Source organism: Megalopta genalis, chromosome 7 (genome assembly GCF_051020955.1).
Source record: "Megalopta genalis isolate 19385.01 chromosome 7, iyMegGena1_principal, whole genome shotgun sequence".
NCBI classification, from domain to species: domain Eukaryota; kingdom Metazoa; phylum Arthropoda; class Insecta; order Hymenoptera; family Halictidae; genus Megalopta; species Megalopta genalis.
The window spans coordinates 17521366-17543992 of record NC_135019.1 but is presented as its reverse complement, the minus strand read 5'-3'; the positions used below and the strand labels follow the sequence as shown (position 1 = coordinate 17543992).

The 22627-nt window shown below is 38.6% G+C and overlaps 1 protein-coding gene across 1 annotated transcript in view; it reads left to right on the top strand.

Moving 5' to 3' along the window:
* LOC117221719 (uncharacterized) overlaps positions 1-22627 on the top strand; it is a 576963-nt gene that overhangs the window by 469617 nt on the left and 84719 nt on the right. Inside the window, exons 7-8 of the mRNA XM_076523447.1 lie at positions 5321-5418; positions 8076-8194. Of these exons, the coding sequence (XP_076379562.1) occupies positions 5321-5418; positions 8076-8194 (217 nt within the window). The remainder of the gene's footprint in view (positions 1-5320; positions 5419-8075; positions 8195-22627) is intronic.

The window sequence follows — 22627 nt, the reverse complement described above, 5'->3', positions numbered from 1 at the left end:
TCGTGCTGCCGGCGATGAGATACACGCGGCGTTTACACCTTCATCGGTACATCGAACGCTCGGATTGCCGACCGTTGACAAATCGTTCGAGCACTTCGCGGTTTTTCCCGCTAAATCTGCCGAATTAGTAATAATTTGCGGCCTGAATCACACGCTGCCAGTTTCCGCGCGCGAAACACCGTGCAGATATTTTCAATGCGGTATTTTCTGACGCGCTCGGCTTTGCAGAATTGTCCGATCGTAGATTTAGGTGAATCGGTAAGTAGAATGGCCGCGTGATGGTCAGACATGCCAGGTTCTATTCGACGTACTCGACCGGAATTCGAACGCGATTTCGCGGGAAATGGAGCGGAATCGGGGAGATTTCTATTCTACGTTTTCAGTTTCCAGCGTTTCTTGCGCTCTATGTTTTCATTTCATTCTCGTTCCTTCTCTCTAATTATAATTTTTTGGGTAGGATAGTTCGAAAGGACTTGTACACTCGTTGCGCGGTGGTATACTTCTTTATGCTTTCGCGGACTTTGTCTCTCGACGAGTCGCGGTGCAGTGACCGAGTCTTCGTTTTTCGCTCGCCGTTTGCCCTGGTAAAATTCTTGAACAACCCTGATTGGCTAACTCCGCGCGTTGGGCCTTCCCAATCGGCGTTGTTCATTTTGCCCTTCATTTTGCTCTTCCCCCTTGGTACGTTAGCAATGAAACAATTCATAATGATCTCGGTATTCCCTTCGTCATTGACACCATCCATGAAAGAAGTAGGAAGCACTTCACTAAATTAAGCGAACACACAAATCCACTAATCATGCCACTCATACAACAACAATACAGCAGAAGACTAAAAAGAAGATGGCCAATCGACCTTAAATGAGGTTCAGGAGGACTTTTCATTGGGAAAGCCCTCATCATGCTATTAACGGACTACACACCAAGTCCCCAGCGATCACACCGGCCCATAGAATTTGTATTCTGATTGCTGATTTCTAATAAATAAAAAAAAAAAAAAAATTTTGCTCTTCGCGTATTTTCGGGACGGCGTGGTAATCGGAGGGGATAATGAGCCGTACGTGACAACGTGTGGAGCTTTTCCTCCGGGTCACCCGCGTCGGACCACGTGGCCCTTGGGTCGCTGGGTCCGCTTCGAGTATCCTTCGGAAACTCTCCTAATTTATGACGGTCTCCGTTAACTGTTGAGGTATCTAAAAAAAAAACTCTATTTCGAACATGCGTAGTCAAGATTTGGGACTTATCATCTCAAAAATAGCTTCTTCGAAGAAGAGTCATAAATTACGCTGGTCGTTTGCACGAGGACTGAAGTTCCCATTGTGCGCACGACTGGTCGCTACAATTTCTTTCGGATCGTAATTTCTACATTTTCAGTCCAGCTTCTCTTCTTCTTAATTATAATTTCGTCTTCGTCGTCGCTTACACAATCGAATTAAATTTCACGTATTTTTTCTCACGTTCTTCTTCGTGTATCTCGCGTTCTTTATGCCCTCGTTTCTTCGATATTTTATACTTTACTGTTTTTGCATTTTTCCATTTTCAAGTTTTCGTATTTTATTCTTTCTTGCGCCACTGCCGCGTAATTATTCTCTCGCTGTAACAAAGGGTTATCCCGTCGATCAATAAAGTTATTATTACCAATTACGACGCGGCAGGAAGATATTTTCCAACGACGACTCGTCGAACTCCTTGATTGTTCCATATTCTTATTGAATCGTTGCGATAATTATTACGTTCCTTTGTGTTCTTCGAGAGCGCGACGTGCCATAAAGAACGATCGTCCAAATTGTAACAAACAAAGGCAACTCTATCGCGTCGTCGTTACCGTGCCGAAGAATGAACAGCGCTAATTCGAAAGCCATTATCATCTTTTACGACCGATGACGTTCTCGGGAAAACGTTCGCTGTAATAACCTTCGTAAAAAAGACCGGCGAGCACCGGGGCGAACGCTGTCATTAAAAATGTCCGCGAGCCACGGACGAGTGGGAATTGGAAGCGCGTGTCTTGGAAAAATCGAAGCTCATTGTCCGCCGCCGGGCCGTCAAATATTCGCGACAGTGGGTCCGCGGGCGATCGATACTAATTAGCTGGAGATTACATCCGGAGTTTCCCATTAAATCCATCAGTGTAATCATCAATCTCCCCTTTGTCCGGGCGACGGTAACCTGGATACTTTGAGCGATCCATTCGAACGGATCGATGATTGGACACAAAGCTTTGACGGGGCCCGACGTATCCTGCGGGAAACCCTTTCGCGGAGCCCCGCGGTGCTCGAAATCGCAATCCGGCGGCGGCCAGGTAGACAAAGCCAGATAAACTCGGAGCGTCTTTATCCCTCCATCGCGACACTCGACACGTACGCCGGGAACACCGCGGCAAGAAGGCGATCGGGCCTCGGGAAACGCGACGAGAAAAGTAAGCCGGCCGCGCCGGTTTTCCAGGAGAACGAGAAATTATTGCCGGCCGCCGGAAGACCCGAGGCGACGCCGCGCCGCACAGTGGTATAAAAGCTCGAGATCATGGTCAAAATAAGAAATAGCGACGGATTTATTTGAAAATTTGTATGTAAGGGTTTTCATGGTCGCTGATTACGAATCTGAATTTAAAAATTCGAAAAACAAAATGGCGAATCAAATATGGCGGATGGGTTGTTGAAAAAATGATTTGATTTTAACAAAAATTGGTGAACATACATCTTCGGAAATCCTGATTACGAATCAGAATTTAAAAATTCGAAAAACAAAATGTCGAATCAAATATGGCGGATGGATTGTTGAAAAAATGATTTGATTTTAACCAAAATTGGTGAACATATATCTTCGGAAATCCTGATTACGAATCTGAACTTAAAAATTCGAAAAACAAAATGACGAATCAAATATGGCGGATGGGTTGTTGAAAAAATGATTTGATTTTAACCAAAATTGGTGAACATATATCTTCGGAAATCCTGATTACGAATCTGAATTTAAAAATTCCAGGAACAAAATGGCGAATCAAATATGGCGGACGGGTTGTTGAAAAAATGATTTGATTTTAACCAAAATTGGTGAACATATATCTTCGGAAATCCTGATTACGAATCTGAATTTAAAAATTCCAGGAACAAAATGGCGAATCAAATATGGCGGATGGGTTGTTGAAAAAATGATTTGATTTTAACCAAAATTGGTGAACATACATCTTCGGAAATCCTGATTACGAATCAGAATTTAAAAATTCGAAAAACAAAATGTCGGATCAAATATGGCGGATGGATTGTTGAAAAAATGATTTGATTTTAACCAAAATTGGTGAACATATATCTTCGGAAATCCTGATTACGAATCAGAATTTAAAAATTCGAAAAACAAAATGTCGGATCAAATATGGCGGATGGATTGTTGAAAAAATGATTTGATTTTAACCAAAATTGGTGAACATATATCTTCGGAAATCCTGATTACGAATCAGAATTTAAAAATTCGAAAAACAAAATGTCGGATCAAATATGGCGGATGGATTGTTGAAAAAATGATTTGATTTTAACCAAAATTGGTGAACATATATCTTCGGAAATCCTGATTACGAATCAGAATTTAAAAATTCGAAAAACAAAATGTCGGATCAAATATGGCGGATGGATTGTTGAAAAAATGATTTGATTTTAACCAAAATTGGTGAACATATATCTTCGGAAATCCTGATTACGAATCTGAATTTAAAAATTCCAGGAACAAAATGGCGAATCAAATATGGCGGATGGGTTGTTGAAAAAATGATTTGATTTTAACCAAAATTGGTGAACATACATCTTCGGAAATCCTGATTACGAATCAGAATTTAAAAATTCGAAAAACAAAATGTCGAATCAAATATGGCGGATGGATTGTTGAAAAAATGATTTGATTTTAACCAAAATTGGTGAACATATATCTTCGGAAATCCTGATTACGAATCAGAATTTAAAAATTCGAAAAACAAAATGTCGGATCAAATATGGCGGATGGATTGTTGAAAAAATGATTTGATTTTAACCAAAATTGGTGAACATATATCTTCGGAAATCCTGATTACGAATCTGAATTTAAAAATTCCAGGAACAAAATGGCGAATCAAATATGGCGGACGGGTTGTTGAAAAAATGATTTGATTTTAACCAAAATTGGTGAACATATACCTGCGGAAATCCTGATTACGAATCTGAATTTAAAAATTCCAGAAACAAAATGGCGAATCAAATATGGCGGATGGGTTGTTGAAAAATTGGGAAATGAGGAATGTTCCGTGGCTATGCGGGAAGGTCGATCGGCTACGAAGCCAAAGGTCCTGTATACAGTTCCCTTGTTTTTTGTTTAAAATATTCTATTATCGAATTATTGTCACTATTTAAGTTTTCTTTAATAATAAGGATCACTTCTTTCCTAGCTGGACAGTATCGTCTGTCACGAGATCCTAAAAATAGAAAATCAAAAATTGAAACATTTTTTTCAATCTAACAAATTTCATTCTTTTTCAAAATAATTTTCGACATTGCCTAATAAAGCGTTTTTTCTAACATATCAAAACAATGTAAGCAATTTGGCACGATTTTTAGAAAGTTATTCTGTCTTAGATACTCTCGCGAGACAGTTTCCCGTACGTTGACTCGCAAAAATGGTTGTAACTGAAAAAAGTGCAACGCGATGCAGCCAATTTTTTAAGTGCAGCTAGATGAAACTATAAACTATGGCTCCTGTAAATTTGAAAGCAGGCCCTCATAGGCCGCAAAAGTTTCGACTATAACTTTACAGTAAATGCATTCCATTCGCTCTTATAATTTGAATCTCCAATTTATCGATTTACTAATGTAATAGTTAACGATTCGTGAGATGTTAGCGGTACAAACTGTTGTACTTACTACCAGGAACAATATCCATTTTACGCAATTGAAAAAAAACACTTCCACAAAAACATACACGCTTTAAACTATTCACTTCGTACCGTCGCTCTCGCTCGCGAGTAAAGACTGCCCGAAAAACTCGAAATTCGAAGTGTAATTGCCATTCAGGTATAAAAGTATGGGTCATTTCGTGTTACCCAACACACGGACGCATCATTAAACTAACCAATCCGTAAGTGAAAAGCTCCCCAACGACAACTTCGAGTTTTTGGATTTTGACCATGATTTCGAGCTTTTATACCACTGCGCGCCGGCTCGATCGTTCGCCGCGAAATTATTAATTTTCGTCGAGATCCCGTCCCGTTTTATCCCTCGATACAATGGCATGGCTTTTTTTCAAATTGTCCGCTCGAGTCCGCGATTTACGAGGCAATAAAGCCGAATGTTTTCTGCCGTAGGTCGCGTGGCTGCAGCAGCACAGCGAGGACTCGTTCAGGCTGCTCACCGTCGGCAGGAACACGTACAGCGTCGACCAAAGGATCAGCCTCAATTTCCGGTAAGAGAAATTACGCCGACGTACTTTCGATCGGTACGATCGTTAACGATTTGCTATCGGTGCCGTGGAACCCGTTCTAGTCGCAAGTGACAGCACCGAATCGTCTACCGTACGATTTTTATTGTAGACGATTTTTCGTTGTTTATTTCTTCGTTTTTTAATGATAGTTTTTTAACTGTAGTTTTCTAATTGTAGTTTCTTAATTTTGCTCATTCGTTTTCTAATTGTAGACGATTTTGCGGAGAAAACTAACGGGACGAAATTTCGAAAATTTGAACGATTTTATTTATTGGTAGACAGCGGATTTTTATGCAAAATAAAAATTGCCTGCGTCGATTGCAATAGACAGAAGTCGAGTGAAAATATATTTCCTCCGTTAACACGTTCCGTGCCGAGCTTTTTTTACTCGAATCTTCACACTTTGATATTTTACTAAAACTTGATGTATTACGTGCAATTATTAATTCTCGTACACATAACAACGTAACAAAAACTTATCAACGCCCATTCTTGCGGTGGAAATTGATTCTTCGGTTCTAAATTTCTTGTAAACAATTTGTTCAGTTCACTAAGTAAACATGCAAGCGTGTACCATCGATGGTACACGTGGCACGGAACGTGTTAACGAATATAGTAAGTTGAACAATATGTAAAAGTACCGTAGAGGCTCTCTTATCCGAACATTTATTTTGACGATGTTTTGGTATCCAACCGTTTTATTATCTAAGCATTGTATTATTCAGATACATTATCATCCAGTAGAGAACTCGAATGAAACTTTTACATAATAGAATATATACTTTTGTATTAGATTATACGAAAGTAAAATTTAAGTTGAAACAAACTTTTATTAGCCCCTTGCACTCGAGTGGTCCGAGATGATTTTTTATATTGTCAAAGTTCAGATTCGATTACGTGAACATTATTTTAGAACGCGATGCAACAATGTTTTCAGCGGTGCCTCGGAGTCACCGCGCAACTGCAAAAGGTTGAAACGTGTGAAACGTAGAAAATTGTACGTAATTATTAGAATTATTAATTAATTATTAGAAAAATAAACGTTCAGATAAGAGAGGCTCCATCGTGTTTCTAAAATCTTCGACTGTTTTCGCTGTTTCGCGGTTTCATCTGCTCATTGTTCTCATAAACGCGTACAGTCCGCTGTCTATTCATTAATATTCGCGTGTCTCAAAATGCTTCTTTAACCCTTTCGCTACGGCGGGCCTCGCCGCGGAGACCCTCGTGTAGAACGGAGCACCCTGCCGAAAGCAGGAACATTAACCCTAGAAAGATAACCATATGACAACGTACGTAAAAGATAACCATACGCTTCAGAGGCGCATGCTTTTCTAAGGCGTCAATTTTATACTAACAATGGATATTTATTTAAGTTAATCTAGTCATTTTAAAGGTTTGGCATTATTGTAAAAATAAAATGCATTTATATTATATTTTTTTATATTTTAAGTAATTTTAAACTTAAATCACTAGACCTCTATGAAAAATTAACAAAAATCAACAGTCTTCGGTTTATGGGAACAAATCCCGTAAAATATCACAAAAAATAGTGTTTTATCCTTACAAACTAGTAGACTATAATATAATCAGTGTAAAAAAACTATAATATTATAAAAAATTTCTTTAGAGACAGTCATGACAAACGTCTTTCTTGTGTTCACCACAAACTGTCTTTTTGCATTTGGCACAGGTCATCTTTGACATTCTTTTCTTTTTAGACGTGCAAAGACTGCAATAACGCCTTTTTTCGGCTGAGGGTTCTTCTTCATCATCTGTGGAAGCCTGTACAGCAGATTTTGGAAGAATATTTTCAATGTTGCTTCGCACATGCCTTGGCAAAGTGGGTGCTTCCAGTCTTTGCGTCATCCACGGTGCAGTCAGTTGTTTATTTCGCAGGCGCCTCTGCGACGTAGGTTATCTTTCTCGGGTTAAGCGCGCGCAGTCTTCAGCATTCGAGGCCAAGTCTTTTGCTTCGAAAAACGTTGGATTAATATGACCAGATTTATTACAATTGATCGTAGTTTTTGGTAGATGATAGCGTCTGCGAACAGAGGAAAGCGAGGAGATAGCCCTTGTTTTAACTTTTGGCTCCATTGTTGTGACCAGTGACTATAGTCACCCATCGTATGCAGGTGTCGTTTTGTGGCGGGTGACTATGGTCACCCGTAGTAGCGAAAGGGTTAAAACGTTGCGACGATTACGAACAATTTTCTACGTTTCATACGTTTCAACCCTTTGCAGTCGTGCGGTGGCTCCGAGGCACCGCTGACAAACATTGTTGCATCGCGTTCTAAAATATAATGTTCACGCAATCGAATCTGAACTTTGACAACATAAAAATGATCTCGGACCACTCGAGCGCAAAGGGCTAATAAAAGTTTGAAATGTCTGTGAACGACGGACGAACGCCAGCCGCTGAGACACACCGAAATCGATGCGTCCATCAGTCAGATTTCATAGTCGGAAACTAAAGCCGGGGAGGCGAACGTCGACGTAAGGGTGGAAGATGGAGGTGACTCGATTTTCCGAGCGTTTTGACGCGAATCGCTCTCATTCTCAGGGGCTGGTACGTCGCAGCCGATACCGGCGTCGCGGTCGATCACAGGCAAATGAAATTTTCTGTCTGTTTGATCCTCCAGGTACCCGAGCAATTGGAGATTACAGATACGGTACGCGTCCCCGAGGGACTCCGGCCTGTACAAGTGCCAAATTACGACGCATCCGCCGATGGTTAAAAAGATTAACGTGGTCGTCACCGGTGAGTGAACCCTTCTATTAAACTGTCCGACAAAATCAAACTTTTTTTCTGGGTTCCAATAGCCACTATGAAATTCTTGTAGAGCTTCACTCCCCGAACAAGGATCCGAAAACCGAATTGCTCCATCACCCTCAGCTTTTTAACCCCTTAATGCACAATTTAAAAAAAAAAACCGACCAAAAAAAATCAATTTTTTTTATCTAAGAAAATACATATTTGGACCTTAATTTCAATAAATATGTAAAAAAAATGCAAAAATTACTAAAAATTCAATAAAAATAGTGGATAAATAATTATAGTGAATATTGAATCGCATTGCAGATCGAATTTTGTACCCATCGTACTGTTTTTCAATTACCAGTTACTATTTTGAAGGGGAAGGAGGAGACGAAAAAAAAAACTGAAAAATATTTAATTTTACCTAAATTTGTAATAATATAATAATAATATTTATTAGCTGAAAAATATATAATAAACTAAAACTATTCAAAATTTTCTTTTGTATGGTAAATTTCAAAACAAGGTGCAGCACATAGCCCAACATTCCTTATTTCAACATTAGAAAACATACCTTTTATACACTAAAAATCCAATTTACTCTCTATAAAAATACACCATAAAACAAAAACGTTTTTATATGTTGACACTAATAATATTTGTAAAAAATAAAAAACAATTGTCTTTGAAGAAATTCACTTTGATAACGTCTACTTTACTTCACGACTTGCTCACGAATAATACACTAAATGTTCATAAGTGCCATCCTAAAAGTGCATATTTTATTCCTGAATAAGCAAAAAATAGAAAGAGATCGGAGATAACTGGAGAGTAATAAATAAATTAGTCATAACAAAACTCACAAAAGTGCCAACGCTAATTAGATACGCAATAATGGATATAGATAGATAGAAACAATTACCAGGTCAGAGATGCTTATAAGTGTCACCCTAAAAGGCCATATTTTATAATCCCAAATAAACAAACTTTACAGCTTACAATACAGAATTACACGATGAATATCAATAAATTGAATGTTTTCCTTGGTTTTTATTAAGTTATTTTTACTGCCCGGATATATTCGAATCTGAACATTTTAGCGACATAAGTTACGACGCCGACTGGGTGTGCACATTTTGGCCAGTTTTGCACGCCCGTGTTAATACGTTTCTGCGCGTTAAGGGGTTAAATAAACGAACTTCTGTAAAAACCCAAAATTTTCGACAAAAATGAGGTATCGCATGAAAAGTACAAACGTTAGAAATTGGTGTTAAATGATAGAGGAGAGTTTCCCGAATATAGTGGCATGCAATTTATTAATTGTTTTTGGTCCTAAATAGCAATAAATTAATGTCAAAACTTAAAAAAGTGTCGACGTGCACAGTTTCTCCGCAATATTTTTGTATTTTTACGAAAAGTTTTTTGTTCAGCACGAAAACTCTACCCAGGATCGGATTCTGTAGACATTTCTGAAGAAGAAACGGCCCGATAGAAGTGTCAGAATGATGTACATTTTGAGTAGGTCGAGAAAATGTTCGTTGGCAACATGTACACGATGTTTTGCCGCCATGTGCTTCGCTGCTCGCTTCTCTCTGTCCGACAGGGCCGAAGCTACGCGTTATCAACACCGATGGAGGGATCCAATCGGGCATCCACTTTTCGTAAATAATATTTGAATTTTTTTTTAGTACTTCAATGTTCTGTTTTTTTTACACATTTCTGTGGATAATAACCACCAAACTGTGATATATTTCACACAAAAAATCACACCAGAGTATTTGGAGTTGGTAACGAAAGTATTCTAATACTAGTATAATTTTGACTTCTACGCCATATATATTTAACGATATGTTTCACGAAGTTTAACGTTTTGAAAATGATTATTCATTCATGATCGCGTATTATCGTTATAATTTAAATGATAACTGTATACATGATATACTTGTAATTCGAACAAATTCAGAATAAAATGAATATTTTTTGTTCATTATTTTTCTTTTATTATTTCTCCATTTTTAATTTATGATTCACAGTTTGGTGATTATTATCCATAAAAATATGTAAAAGAAGACAGCACATTGAAGTACTAGAAAAAATGGCACGCCCAATACGCTAAGTGAGTGCCCCATTGGATCCCTCCATCGGTGTTGATTACCCATAGCTTCGGCCCTGTCGGACAGAGAGAAGCGAGCAGCGAAGCACGTGGCGGCAAAACGTCGTGTACATGTTGCCGTCGAACATTTTCTCGATCTACTCGAAATGTATATCGTTCCGACACTTTTACCGGGCCGTTTCTTCTTCAGGAATGTCTACGGAATCCGATCCTGGGTAGAGTTTTCGTGCTGAACAAAGAACGTTTCGTAAAAATACAAAAATATTGCGCAGAAACTGCTCGCGTCGACACTTTTTTAAACTTTGACATTAATTTATTGCTATTTAGGACCAGAAACAATTAATAAATTGCATGCCACTATATTCGGGAAACTCTCCTCTATCCTTTAACAGCAATTAGAACTTTCTAACGTTTGTACTTTCCATGCAATACCTCATTTTGGTCGATAATTTTGGGTTTTTACAGAAGTTCGTTTATTTAAAAAACTGAGAAGCAATTCGGTTTTCGGATTCTTGTTCAGGGAGTGAAGCTCTACAAGAATTTCATAGTGGCTATATGAACTCAAAAATCGTGTCGGACAGTGTTATCGAACCTAGCGATAAATACGACGAACGTTGTTGCGCTTTAAACAATTTTAATCCAAAATACCGTCCTCTGGCATCGACCAGTCACAATTCAGTAACGTTTTCGTAAATCCGTGCGATATTTCAATCGCCTGAATATATTTTATCGGCATACGTTAAATTCGCCGAAAATGTTCCTTTTTTTGGAGACCCCCGCTCACGGCTGCCGTTTGGAAAATGAATTTATTGCTTATAATATTTCAAAGTATTTATTTCGTTTACGGATATGGACGATGCCAACGATGAGAAGAAATAGTTTTAACTAAATTTCGTTTTCAAAATAATTTAGTTAAATATAGTTTTAACTATATTTAATTGTTATAATTCTAAAACTAAATTTACTGTTAGTTTCGCTAAAAATAGTTTCAATCAAAATTTAATTTTAAAAATAGTTAATTAGAAATAGTTTCAAATTTTACGTTTAAAAATAGTTTAATTAAATACAGTTCCAACTAAATTTAAGTGTTACGCTTCTCGAACTAAATTTTTTTTTTAAAAAATGTAGTTTTATCTTCGTTAAAAATTGTTACAACCGGAAATTCTGAAAACAGTTCAATTAGAAACAGTTTCAATTAAGTTCACGTTTAAAAGTCGTTTCGTTGAAAATAGTATCAACTAAATTCACTTTGAAAAATAGTTCGGTGAAAAACAATCCCGACTAATGGTTTAGTTAACGCCAATTTTAACTCGGTTCGCATTATTTTATTTTTTGTATCGTCGACGGGCTGCCGTCCGGATCGGACGGAAGTTTTCGTAGAAAAATAAAGCGAATCGTTTAAACTGTCAGAAAGCCCGATTTTGCCGGGTGGGACGGTCCGACGGTGGTTATCGGGTGTCTGACCGCAAACTGACCCATTCTACGCTGTCCTTGAGTGTTTGCTTCGTAACGGCTCGTAGAATATTGTCGCTCGTATGTTTGTTCGACTACTTATCGAACGCGTCTGACCACACGCGGCACTGTATCACTTGCTGCTGCTATTGGAGAATTATCGAACATTCGACTCGACTACATCTGATCATTGATTTCCGTCGGATCCAGCAAATATGCCGTCCACTCCGATCGCACGGCGAATACAACGATCCGACACGTTGCTCGAGTCTCTTTTCGATCGACTGCTAAACTTCTAAGACGACGTCGGATATTGACACGTCGTCCCCTATTCTGCTCTACGCTCGCTATTCTACCTTACGCGCGTGCGACGACCATGATTTCGTATTTCGCGTAGAGAACGTTAAATTAATTTCGTGCGTACGGTTGTTTAAAATTGTATAGATATTTAGAGAATTTATAGCTTCTTCTCGACGACATTTTTATCATATTATGTAAGACGGCACGACGCATTTAATACGATAAATAGAATAATAAATAATAGATAGACAAGTATAACTATGTAAGTGAGAAAAAAATTTCTCCTCTCAGTAACAGGGTGATATTCACCATAAGTCAGTGTATATAATCTCAACGGTTATAATTTAGTAATTTGTCGAACATACTTATTTGACCACTTGCGCGACGACTTATGTCGTATTATTTATGACCATGCTGCGTTGATTAGCATTTGTTTATCACCAATAAATTCCTACGGCCTAGAAATTTATATTTAAAAATAATAATAATAATAATAATAATAATAATAATATATAATAATATATAATTAAATCTAATAATAATAATATATAATAATATATAATTAAATCTAATAATAATAATATATAATTAAATATAATAATAAATAATATATATTTAAATTCCTAGAAATTTATATTTATTATCTGGCAATCTTTGCTTCTCTGTTTAAACATCAACGCGCGCGCGATGTATGGGTAGAATTTAATTTCAATTTAAAATACGTGGATAACGCGTGCATATTTAGTAGATCACGTTCGAAACCCCTCGTAACGAGCCTGGCCCGATATTGTGGGTCAAGTGAAAATACCCTGTAAACTCCACGACGAGAATTCTTAAGAATGCTTTTACATCGAGGCAGCTCGCCGAACAATCTCGAATATCCTGTCTAAGAAAACGACAGCGATCACGGCAGTGACCGCGACCAACCTCCGTCTGAAAAGTCCTCTCGGACCCCACCGTTAGCTGGGAACTCTCGGCGAATGGTGCCCGAGCGAAACCCGTAACACAATTAAGACAGCTCGAGGAGTATCATTGGCCGGGTTCTAATCCACTCTGCGCGGCCACTTAACCGTAACCCAGTTTCGATAAACGAAGGGCCAGGAGTCAAAGGGGACGTAAACAAAACGTCTGTTCGGAGCGGAAGGCCGGCTAGCCAGAAAAGATGGAGACCCAACCTCGAGGAAGAGAATAGCGGTGGTACGACGGCGGCGCGCCTTTCATTTGATTTCGCCTGGTCGTTCGTCGAGCAGCCATGCTCCATAGGAAGGTAATCCCGTCGACGTTAGGAGGGCGAAGCTTGACCAAGACGGCCGTGGAAGGAGGACTCCGCCGGTGTTCGGTTTCGAGGCATTCCGAGCGAGGACGTTCGAGCGGCGGCGGCGGCTTGGGAGGAGGAGGGGGTTCGGGCCAGGAGTCGGTCCTAGCTGGCTTTCCATCTGGAAAGGGTTGCCGGATAGGTCTCGCGTATCCTCCAATCCCCTTACGTCGCCAATTCGGTGCAATGGAAACCCGCATTTCCTCGGCTAAAGCGCCTCGTGGCCGGTAATCTGATCTGATCCGAAGAGGGCCGCGCGCTCGGTGAACAAAAGCCGCCGTAAGGACCAAGTAGGGCAGAACAAACCCGGATAGACTGACATTGTTACACGAGCTACCCTTCCTCTGTCCGTCTTCCGTCGATCCGTCCTGCTGCTCCTCCTCCACCACCTCCTCCTCCTCCTCCTTTCCGTTGCTCCGTCAATCGTCCCTCTCATCTTCCGCAATGTCGAAAGCCTCGGAATTTCTTCTTTGACCCGCGACTTCGGCTTCGACCGGCGCCGCACCGACCGAACACTTCGCAGCAATCGATGCTCGCCCGATTAAACAAGCGTTTCGCGAGAAGACGATTCGCGGCGACGTGATTGATACCGGGGACCAGACTCCGGGGAACGACGCGCGATCGATCTGCCACTTAATTCGGGAACGATTGCCGGCGAATTTAATGGGCCGGGAGCGCACAAAGGCTCTTTGAGCTATACCTGGCCGGTATAGTCGCGGACGCGATATTTCGAGGTCGTAAAATCGGCCGGGGCCGTGAAGTAATCGTGTTTGCGGTTTTCGGGGCAGCGACGTTGATTTACGACCGGATTAGGATCAACCGAGACACATTCTCCTTCTGCTTAACGCGTTCGCTGACGGCGTACCACGCGCGCGACGATAACGATTTTGTATTTCGCGCGGGGAACGTCAAATTTACATGGACGTTATTACAGTATTAATTTATTATTAGTTATATTATATTATAGTTTATAATTATTTTGTATTATTAATTATATACTATTAATTTATTATTAGTTATATTATATTGTATTTTATAATTATATCGTATTATTAATTATATACTATTAATTTATTATTAGTTATATTATATTATATTTTATAATTATTTTGTATTATTAATTATATACTATTAATATATTATTAGTTATATTATATTGTATTATTAATTATATTCTATTAATTTATTATTGGTTATATTATATTATATTTTATAATTATTTTGTATTATTAATTATATACTATTAATTTATTATTAGTTATATTATATTGTATTTTATAATTATATCGTATTATTAATTATATACTATTAATTTATTATTAGTTATATTATATTATATTTTATAATTATTTTGTATTATTAATTATATACTATTAATATATTATTAGTTATATTATATTGTATTATTAATTATATTCTATTAATTTATTATTGGTTATATTATATTATATTTTATAATTATTTTGTATTATTAATTATATACTATTAATTTATTATTAGTTATATTATATTGTATTTTATAATTATATTCTATTAATTTATTATTGGTTATATTATATTATATTTTATAATTATATTGTATTATTAATTTATTATCGATTAAGCTATTAATGTAACTATTTGAAAGTCGAACGCGTAGCGTGATGATTAGAGATTAAAATGAAAGGTCAACTATAAAATCTATGATTATCCGATGCATAATTCATCAACATATTTTGGCTAACATAATGTGTAACAAGTTCTTTCGAAATTATTATTTATAACAAAATTGCCGAGCTTCTCTCGGAGAGTTCAGTCATCGAACAACCAGCTAAAACCGTAAATCCTTCACCGAACCCCTTTGTATGATTTTGGCATTTATTCCAACCAGAGTTGAGCATTATTCGGATTGTTTTGAATGTATATTTATCTATGATAATTATTCGAACGAATTCGTTTCAGTCGAATATTTTATCCGAATTATTCATTATTCGTAATAAATTGTTCCATCTATTTATTCGAATAATTCGAAAAACTCTTTATTTGAGTAATTCGAAAAATCCTTTAACCCCTTAACGCACAGTTTTTTTTTAAACCGGCCAAAAAGATCAATACTTTTTTATGTAAAAAATTTTATGAAGATAGTTCAGAAGAAGATATAGCCGTTGATTGGAATTAGATAAGCAATATCCAATCAAATCTACATCCTCAAAGGTTTCCATTTGTTACCGCCCCTGGTTCAACTTTTCTTTTGATGGAGAATTTTGATATACCGCACTTTTTTGTTCCATGGAAAAAGGCTGTATTTTATTCTTGAATAAATAAGTGTTATAGCTTACGATCCCATGTAAATGATAAATATCAATAAAACGATTTTTTCTTCTTTGCTTTCACATTGTTACTTTTCAATTCTCGATTATATTCGAGTGTGAAAAATTACAGCAGCATAAAATACAACGCCGCTCGAATTGTCTCGAGTGCGCGGCCTGTTTAGCGCGCTCGAATTATCTCGAGTGCGCACAGTTTGGCCTGTTTAGCGCGCTCGAATTAACTCGAGCGTACAAGTTAAGGGGTTAATCGAACAATTCGGAAAACTCTTTATTCGAATAATTCGAAAAAGCAGCGTTAATAAAGAAGCAGGAACCTTCGATGCTGTCGAATAGAAAATCGTGTTCGGCGATTCTTTATCTTTTATCCGTCATTCGAGTAAAATTTCGTCGAACCCTGACGCGAACAAACTCCGCGGACGAATCGCTAGTCCGCTATTTTATCGGCCACCGAAACGGTCGGTCGGCAAGCTGGCATAAAAACTGCACACGATCCAGCCGAGGAAATCTTGAAGCAGTAAACAGCGAGGCAGTAAATACACGTGGACGTCTGTTGTTTACGCGACTGCTGTCACGAGGTCCCGAGTGTTCCCGATGAGGGAACGGTTAGCGATCGGTAATGAACAAAAGACGGCCGCGCGGACAAAGTAGGTCAGAACAAATGCCTCCGAACGGATGTTGTTTCATTTGCTGCAGCACCGTATGCCTCTCCCCCTTTCTCTCTCTCTCTCTCTCTCTCTCTCTCTCTCTCTCTCTCTCTCCCGGCCCGGCACCGTCGTGACTTTCCAACTTCGAGGAAATTTCTTTGCAGGCCCCGTCGTCGGTCTTTTCGTCGGACAAGGGGGCGTGTGTCGAATCGCCGTGGAAAAAAAATATACCGGTCGATAAACGCGGCCGGGAGCCCATTGTTCCCTGGAAACGATAACTTATGAGCTTCGCGTGACGCTCAAGTGCCATGGAAATCTCGGCTGAACGAGGAAAGCCTCGTTGAATCGCGTTCTACCCCAGTCCCGCACAAAGAGCCCGAGAAAAGGACGGAAAATGACGGACCACCGGGAGATGAGCAACACGGACTCGACGAACCCTCGAAGACTCCCAGTATTATGTTCTTGCGACAATGCGGCCTCGGAATAAACAGCTCTCGAGACAGTGCTCTGCGGCTTCGCTGCGAGTTCACCTCGCGAGCGCTTAATTAGATTCGTACGTACGAAAAGAAAACCACGGAAAATGTAGAACGAGTTTGCGGCCAGTGGCCGAATTTGGCTAAATCGGCTGAAATTTGTGTCGAACTGTCTGTTAATCAAATATAAATATAAATTGAATAAATGAGGATAAACATAATAATAGTAATTAATCATTAAAAAGAACGTTAGACCAGGTCAGGGACCTCGACCCAGAAAAAAGAACATGGAAATAGGTGATGCTATTTAAATAGGAATTTTAATTTATGGGAATTTATGTTTAATGGGAAATTTCAATCCTATTTCAATTTCTTCAAATTATTATTATTAAATGAATAAATATTATTATTAAAATAATAAATAAATAAATATAATTTTAATAAATATTACCGAAAATATAATTAACACGTTCCGTGCCGAGCTTTTTTTACTCGAATCTTCACACTTTAATATTTTACTAAAACTTGATGTATTACGTGCAATATTATTAATTCTCGTACACATAACAACGTAACAAAAACTTATCAACGCCCATTCTTGCGGTGGAAATTGATTCTTCGGTTCTAAATTTCTTGTAAACAATTTGTTCAGTTCACTAAGTAAACATGCAAGCGTGTACCATCGATGGTACACGTGGCACGGAACGTGTTAATAAATACTATTAAAATAAATATTACTATTAAATTTATTTAATTTTTATTTTCGACAATCGTGAGTGAACATTTTTATTTCGCAAAAAAATCCGCAGTACAGCGAACTAAAATCCGATGGAGACCCGATTGGTTTCGAGCATGGTTAATCCTGATGAAACCTCGATTCTGACGGAGTCCTGAACGGTTTCACGATGTTGGTGTCTTATCTGAAGCGCAAACAACGATCCGCGCGAATGCCGCTACGCGTGAATCAAAGGGAAAAGGGGATCCGGAATTGCACCGAAAACCGATCGGAAGATTGCACGGCGAAATTGCGTATTTGTCACGATCGCGGGAATCGTCGAGAGCGATCTTTGGGAACGAACGAGCCCGGCTCGCCGGAGCGTCGTCGATCACCGATACGATTAATGCGAAGATTGATGCGCGTTCATCAGCCGCCATCCGTTAGGCGGCGGAAGACCGTCGAACAATGTTTGCCTCGGTGTAAAGCCGGTTCTCGCGCGGGACAATTTATTATTAAATCCTTTATTGTGTCGCCTTCTTGTCCGGAATTCCCCTGCCGGGGACGACAGACCGTGCGATACCGTTCGCCTTTGCCGGATCTAGCCGGGAGATCGCCGGATAGATCACGTTCCGGGGAAACAGCAACGTCGACGTCGCCTTGGGACAAGAGAATGTTGCGAATGCACTGCCGGAATGTTTCAACAGTCGTTCGACGCTTTAAACGTTAATTGGCCGAAACTCTATACTCGGTAGCATATACAGGGTGTCCCACAATTATTTTAACAGCCGAAAATGAGGGGTAGCTGAGGTCATTTGTAGTAACTTTTTCCTTTGCGAAAATGCAATCCGCGGCTTTGTTTACGAGTTATTAACGAAAAACACTGGCCAATGAGAGGTGACGGTGCGAGAGAGAGGGTCCGTGAGAGAGTCCGCAGCACGAGGCTTTGACAGAAGGTCGGGACGGACTCGAGCCGCGTTCGAAGTATTGAACAAGTCACGAAGCGAGAACTTTCCGGATCTTTTTAACTACATAACAGTGATATTTTTAAGAAAAACGCTGTTCACCTTTACTTTAGAACGTCTGAAGAATATTTACTAATTTTTCGGACCCGAAATAATATGAAGTTTAACCGTGACAGCTGTTTTAATTTTCTGGTGTGCATGACACCTCGTGTGTACCATATGAAATTTTTATGCAAGGTGTACAGTGAAGATTAACGAATGATTTGCAAAGCTGATTTAATAATAAATAAGGGACGTAAAGGATTTGTTTATTAGAGAGATATGAAAAATATTATCAGTAAGAAACTCACCCATTTAGTTGAGGATGCATTTGCTGGCTGAAATTCATGATGTCGAAGGGCACTGACCTTGTACAACGTACAGCTGATCTTTCACTGCACTGTCACTAAACACTGATCACTTAATTAATCACTGATAATCCGAATCACTTGTGGATATTTAAGAAAGATCACTGAGACTCGTTCGCGGATAATCGTTTATTCGGCGCGTTCGTTCGGAAGTCGACGTTTCACTGCCAAAAAATCGAGGCCTCGACCGTGGGCCCTTGTCGTTCGTCTTTCGGCCGTCCGAGGAAATAACAGCCGATACTATTTTCTTCGAAGCGCAGGGTACCGCCAAATGAAATAAACAAGATATGCCGAGACGTAAACTGTGTCCGACCCGCTGTCACCCTGCGCTCTTAGAACGTAATTAATGGCCGTGCGAAGAAAATGGTATCGAGTGTCATTTCCTCGGACGGCCGAACGAAGAACAACAAGGACCCACAGTCAAGGCCTGAATTTTTCGGCAGTGAAACGTCGACTTCCGAACGAACGCGTCGAATAAACGATTATCCGCGAACGAGTCTCAGTGATCTTTCTTAAATATCTACAAGTGATTCGGATTATCAGTGATTAAATAACTGATCAGTGTTTGGTGACAGTGCAGTGTAAGTGAACTTCGCAAATAACCATACCAGAGGTTCCACCGACAGTATCCCTCGAATGTTGCGGTCATCGACCTGGGATCAGCTGTTCGTTGTACGAGGTCAGTACGTACGAGTCAGCAAATGCATCCTCAACTAAATGGGTGAGTTTCTTATCGATAATATTTTTCATATTTCTCTAAAAAACAAATCCTTTACGTACCTTAACGCGATTATTTATTATTAAATCAGCTTTGCGAATCATTCGTTGAATTCTGTTCGTACACGGAATTATTTAAATTAAAACATCATTTAGGAACTTTGTTAATCTTCACTGTACACCTTGCATAAAAATTTCATATGGTACACATAAGGTGTCATGCACACCAGAAAATTAAAACGACTGTCATGGTTAAACTACGTATTATTTCGAGTCCGAAAAATTAGTGAATATTCTTCAGACGTTCTAAAGTAAAGGTGAACAGCGTTTTTCTTAAAAATATCACTGTTATGTAGTTAAAAAAATCCGGAAAGTTCTCGCTTCGTGACTTGTTCAATACTTCGAACGCGGCTCGAGTCCGTCCCGACCTTCTGTCAAAGCCTCGTGCTGCGGACTCTCTCGCGGACCCTCTCTCTCGCACCGTCACCTCTCATTGGCCAGTGTTTTTCGTTAATAACTCGTAAACAAAGCCGCGGATTGCATTTTCGCAAAGGAAAAAGTTACTTCAAATGACCTCAGCTACCCCTCATTTTCGGCTGTTAAAATAATTGTGGGACACCCTGTATATATATATATGTGCTACCGAGTATAGAGTTTCGGCCAATATATATATATATATATATAGCGACTATGTTATTGTTTTATTATATATATTATATTATATTACATATTATATATTATATATTATTATATAATATTATTTATATTATATTATTATATTATTATATATTATATATATATGTATATGCTACCCCCCCCCCCCCCGAGTATAGAGTTTCGGCCAATATATATATAAACCGAAACTCTATACTCGGTAGCATATATAATAATATATATAGCGACTATGTTATTGTTTTATTATATAATTATATAATTATATTATATTATATTATATATATAATTTTATATTATATATATTATATATATTTGCAAACGCTGCAATATTGCTCGCGTTTTACCTGATCTTCTTTCTTATCACTTTATCCGGAGCGAGATGGTTTGATTGGTTTAGTCGCTAGATTTAAGGAACCCGTCGAAATGACGGGTCAGTAATTCGTTAATTTACGATTATTCAGATTTTGAAGGTAGCTACATTTGAGAGTTACTTATCTATTGCGTGTTACTTGCGGCAAATATTACGATAACGTTTGTGAAAAATCGGGACGAATGTCTTTTTGTTGCTTTTATAACAGCAATATAAAACAGCTGCTTTCAGTGCTCCGTAAATCTAGTGTTCGTTCAATTATTTCTTTTACTACTGCAATAATTTTTTTACCGTTTTGTGATTCGTTCAACATTATACATATATACGTATGATATACAGAGTGTTCAGGGTAACGATCGTGCCGATTTTTGAGGCATTTACGCTAATCTAGCGAAAAAATGTTTGGAACAAAAGTTAACGTGTTCTTTCTGGAAATTAAATTGCAATAATAAAAATTTCGAAAAATCTTTTATTCGAGGAGAAACGAAGGTCACCTTGAGTTTCTTAAATGGCACCATGTTCTTTCGATGGTGTAGTATTATAGACGACGAAGAGACGAATTCAACGACTTACTGTACAATGACCTTCGAATGACCTTCAACTTAGAAATTCGCAGTAATTGAGAAAATAATTTTCCTACGCGCTGATGAAACGTCTCAAGAGTGACTCAAGAGTCAAGGTTACTTCAGAAGACGAATGTAAACGGTAAACGTACGTCTTTATTGCCTATTTACAGTGCACATTGGTATAGTATGAACGCATAGAGTAAGCAGTAAAGACACTTCCATGAGAAACGATTGCATAAATTAAATTATCGAAGCAACTATTACGATAAAAACTGTACGAAAATAAAATAAACTGGATCTTTTCGGTTTTACGACGCGAATCAAATTTAACCGTATTATACACCAGTCGATGTTACCGTTAAACAATCGGCAACCGAAAGAAGTTGATCGCGTCGATTGACAGTTCGACAGAAGGAAAGATCGGTCGAAATTCTATCCCAAAAGCGTTCCCGATTGTTCAAATTGCAGCGTGGCGGCGCACCGTTTAAGAAACAATCGAACTCGATTGAGTACAACGATCGGGATTTCCATAAATTAGTGTCGGATATTCGGCCCAGATCCATACTATTTAGGTTTCCCTTCCCTTTGTTATTGGATCGCAAGAATCGAGGCGGAAAGAGGAGATTGTGTAACCAGAAATTATTGGAAAATCGGGGAACGCCGACGGCGGCGGCGCGACGCGGCGCGGCACGGCGAGGAGAATATTCGAGAATTCATACTATTCAAGAATCGTAATAACGTAAGTTGCCGCGCTTTACCGGCGACTCGAGCGAGAAGGATGAACGATAGGCGGAGATTAATTCCGCGGACGTCGAATCGGAAACAGTGGAAATGACACAAACTGCGTCAATAAAACACGACGTTCATCAATAACGGCCCCATGAATATGCATGCCTCATGAATACTGAATTAAATTTATTTAAAACTACATTCAATATTCATGAATCCCGATCGGCCGCCACCTTCTGACAGTTGACGTTCCATTGTTGTCTATTGATTTCACGGCTTCTTTCCATGGCTTTCACTCGGACCGCTTCGTGCCCATAGAATCTTGAAACGATCTCCCGCCGAACAATCCACGGCGCACCGTTCGTTTCTATTTCATTTCACTTTGCTCGCTCCGCACCGGCAAGCATGTACGAGCGTCGATCGCTATACGATTCGGTTAGAATCGTAGCAGCGTGAGTCAGATTTTCGAGGATTTTTACCTACATCTTAAAACGTAATCTTATATTATACTTATTATCATATTATTTTATTATTATATTATTATATTATTATATTATTATATTATTATATTATTATATTATTATATTATTATATTATTATATTATTATATTATTATATTATTATATTATTATATTATTATATTATTATGTTATTATATTATTATGTTATTATATTATTATATTATT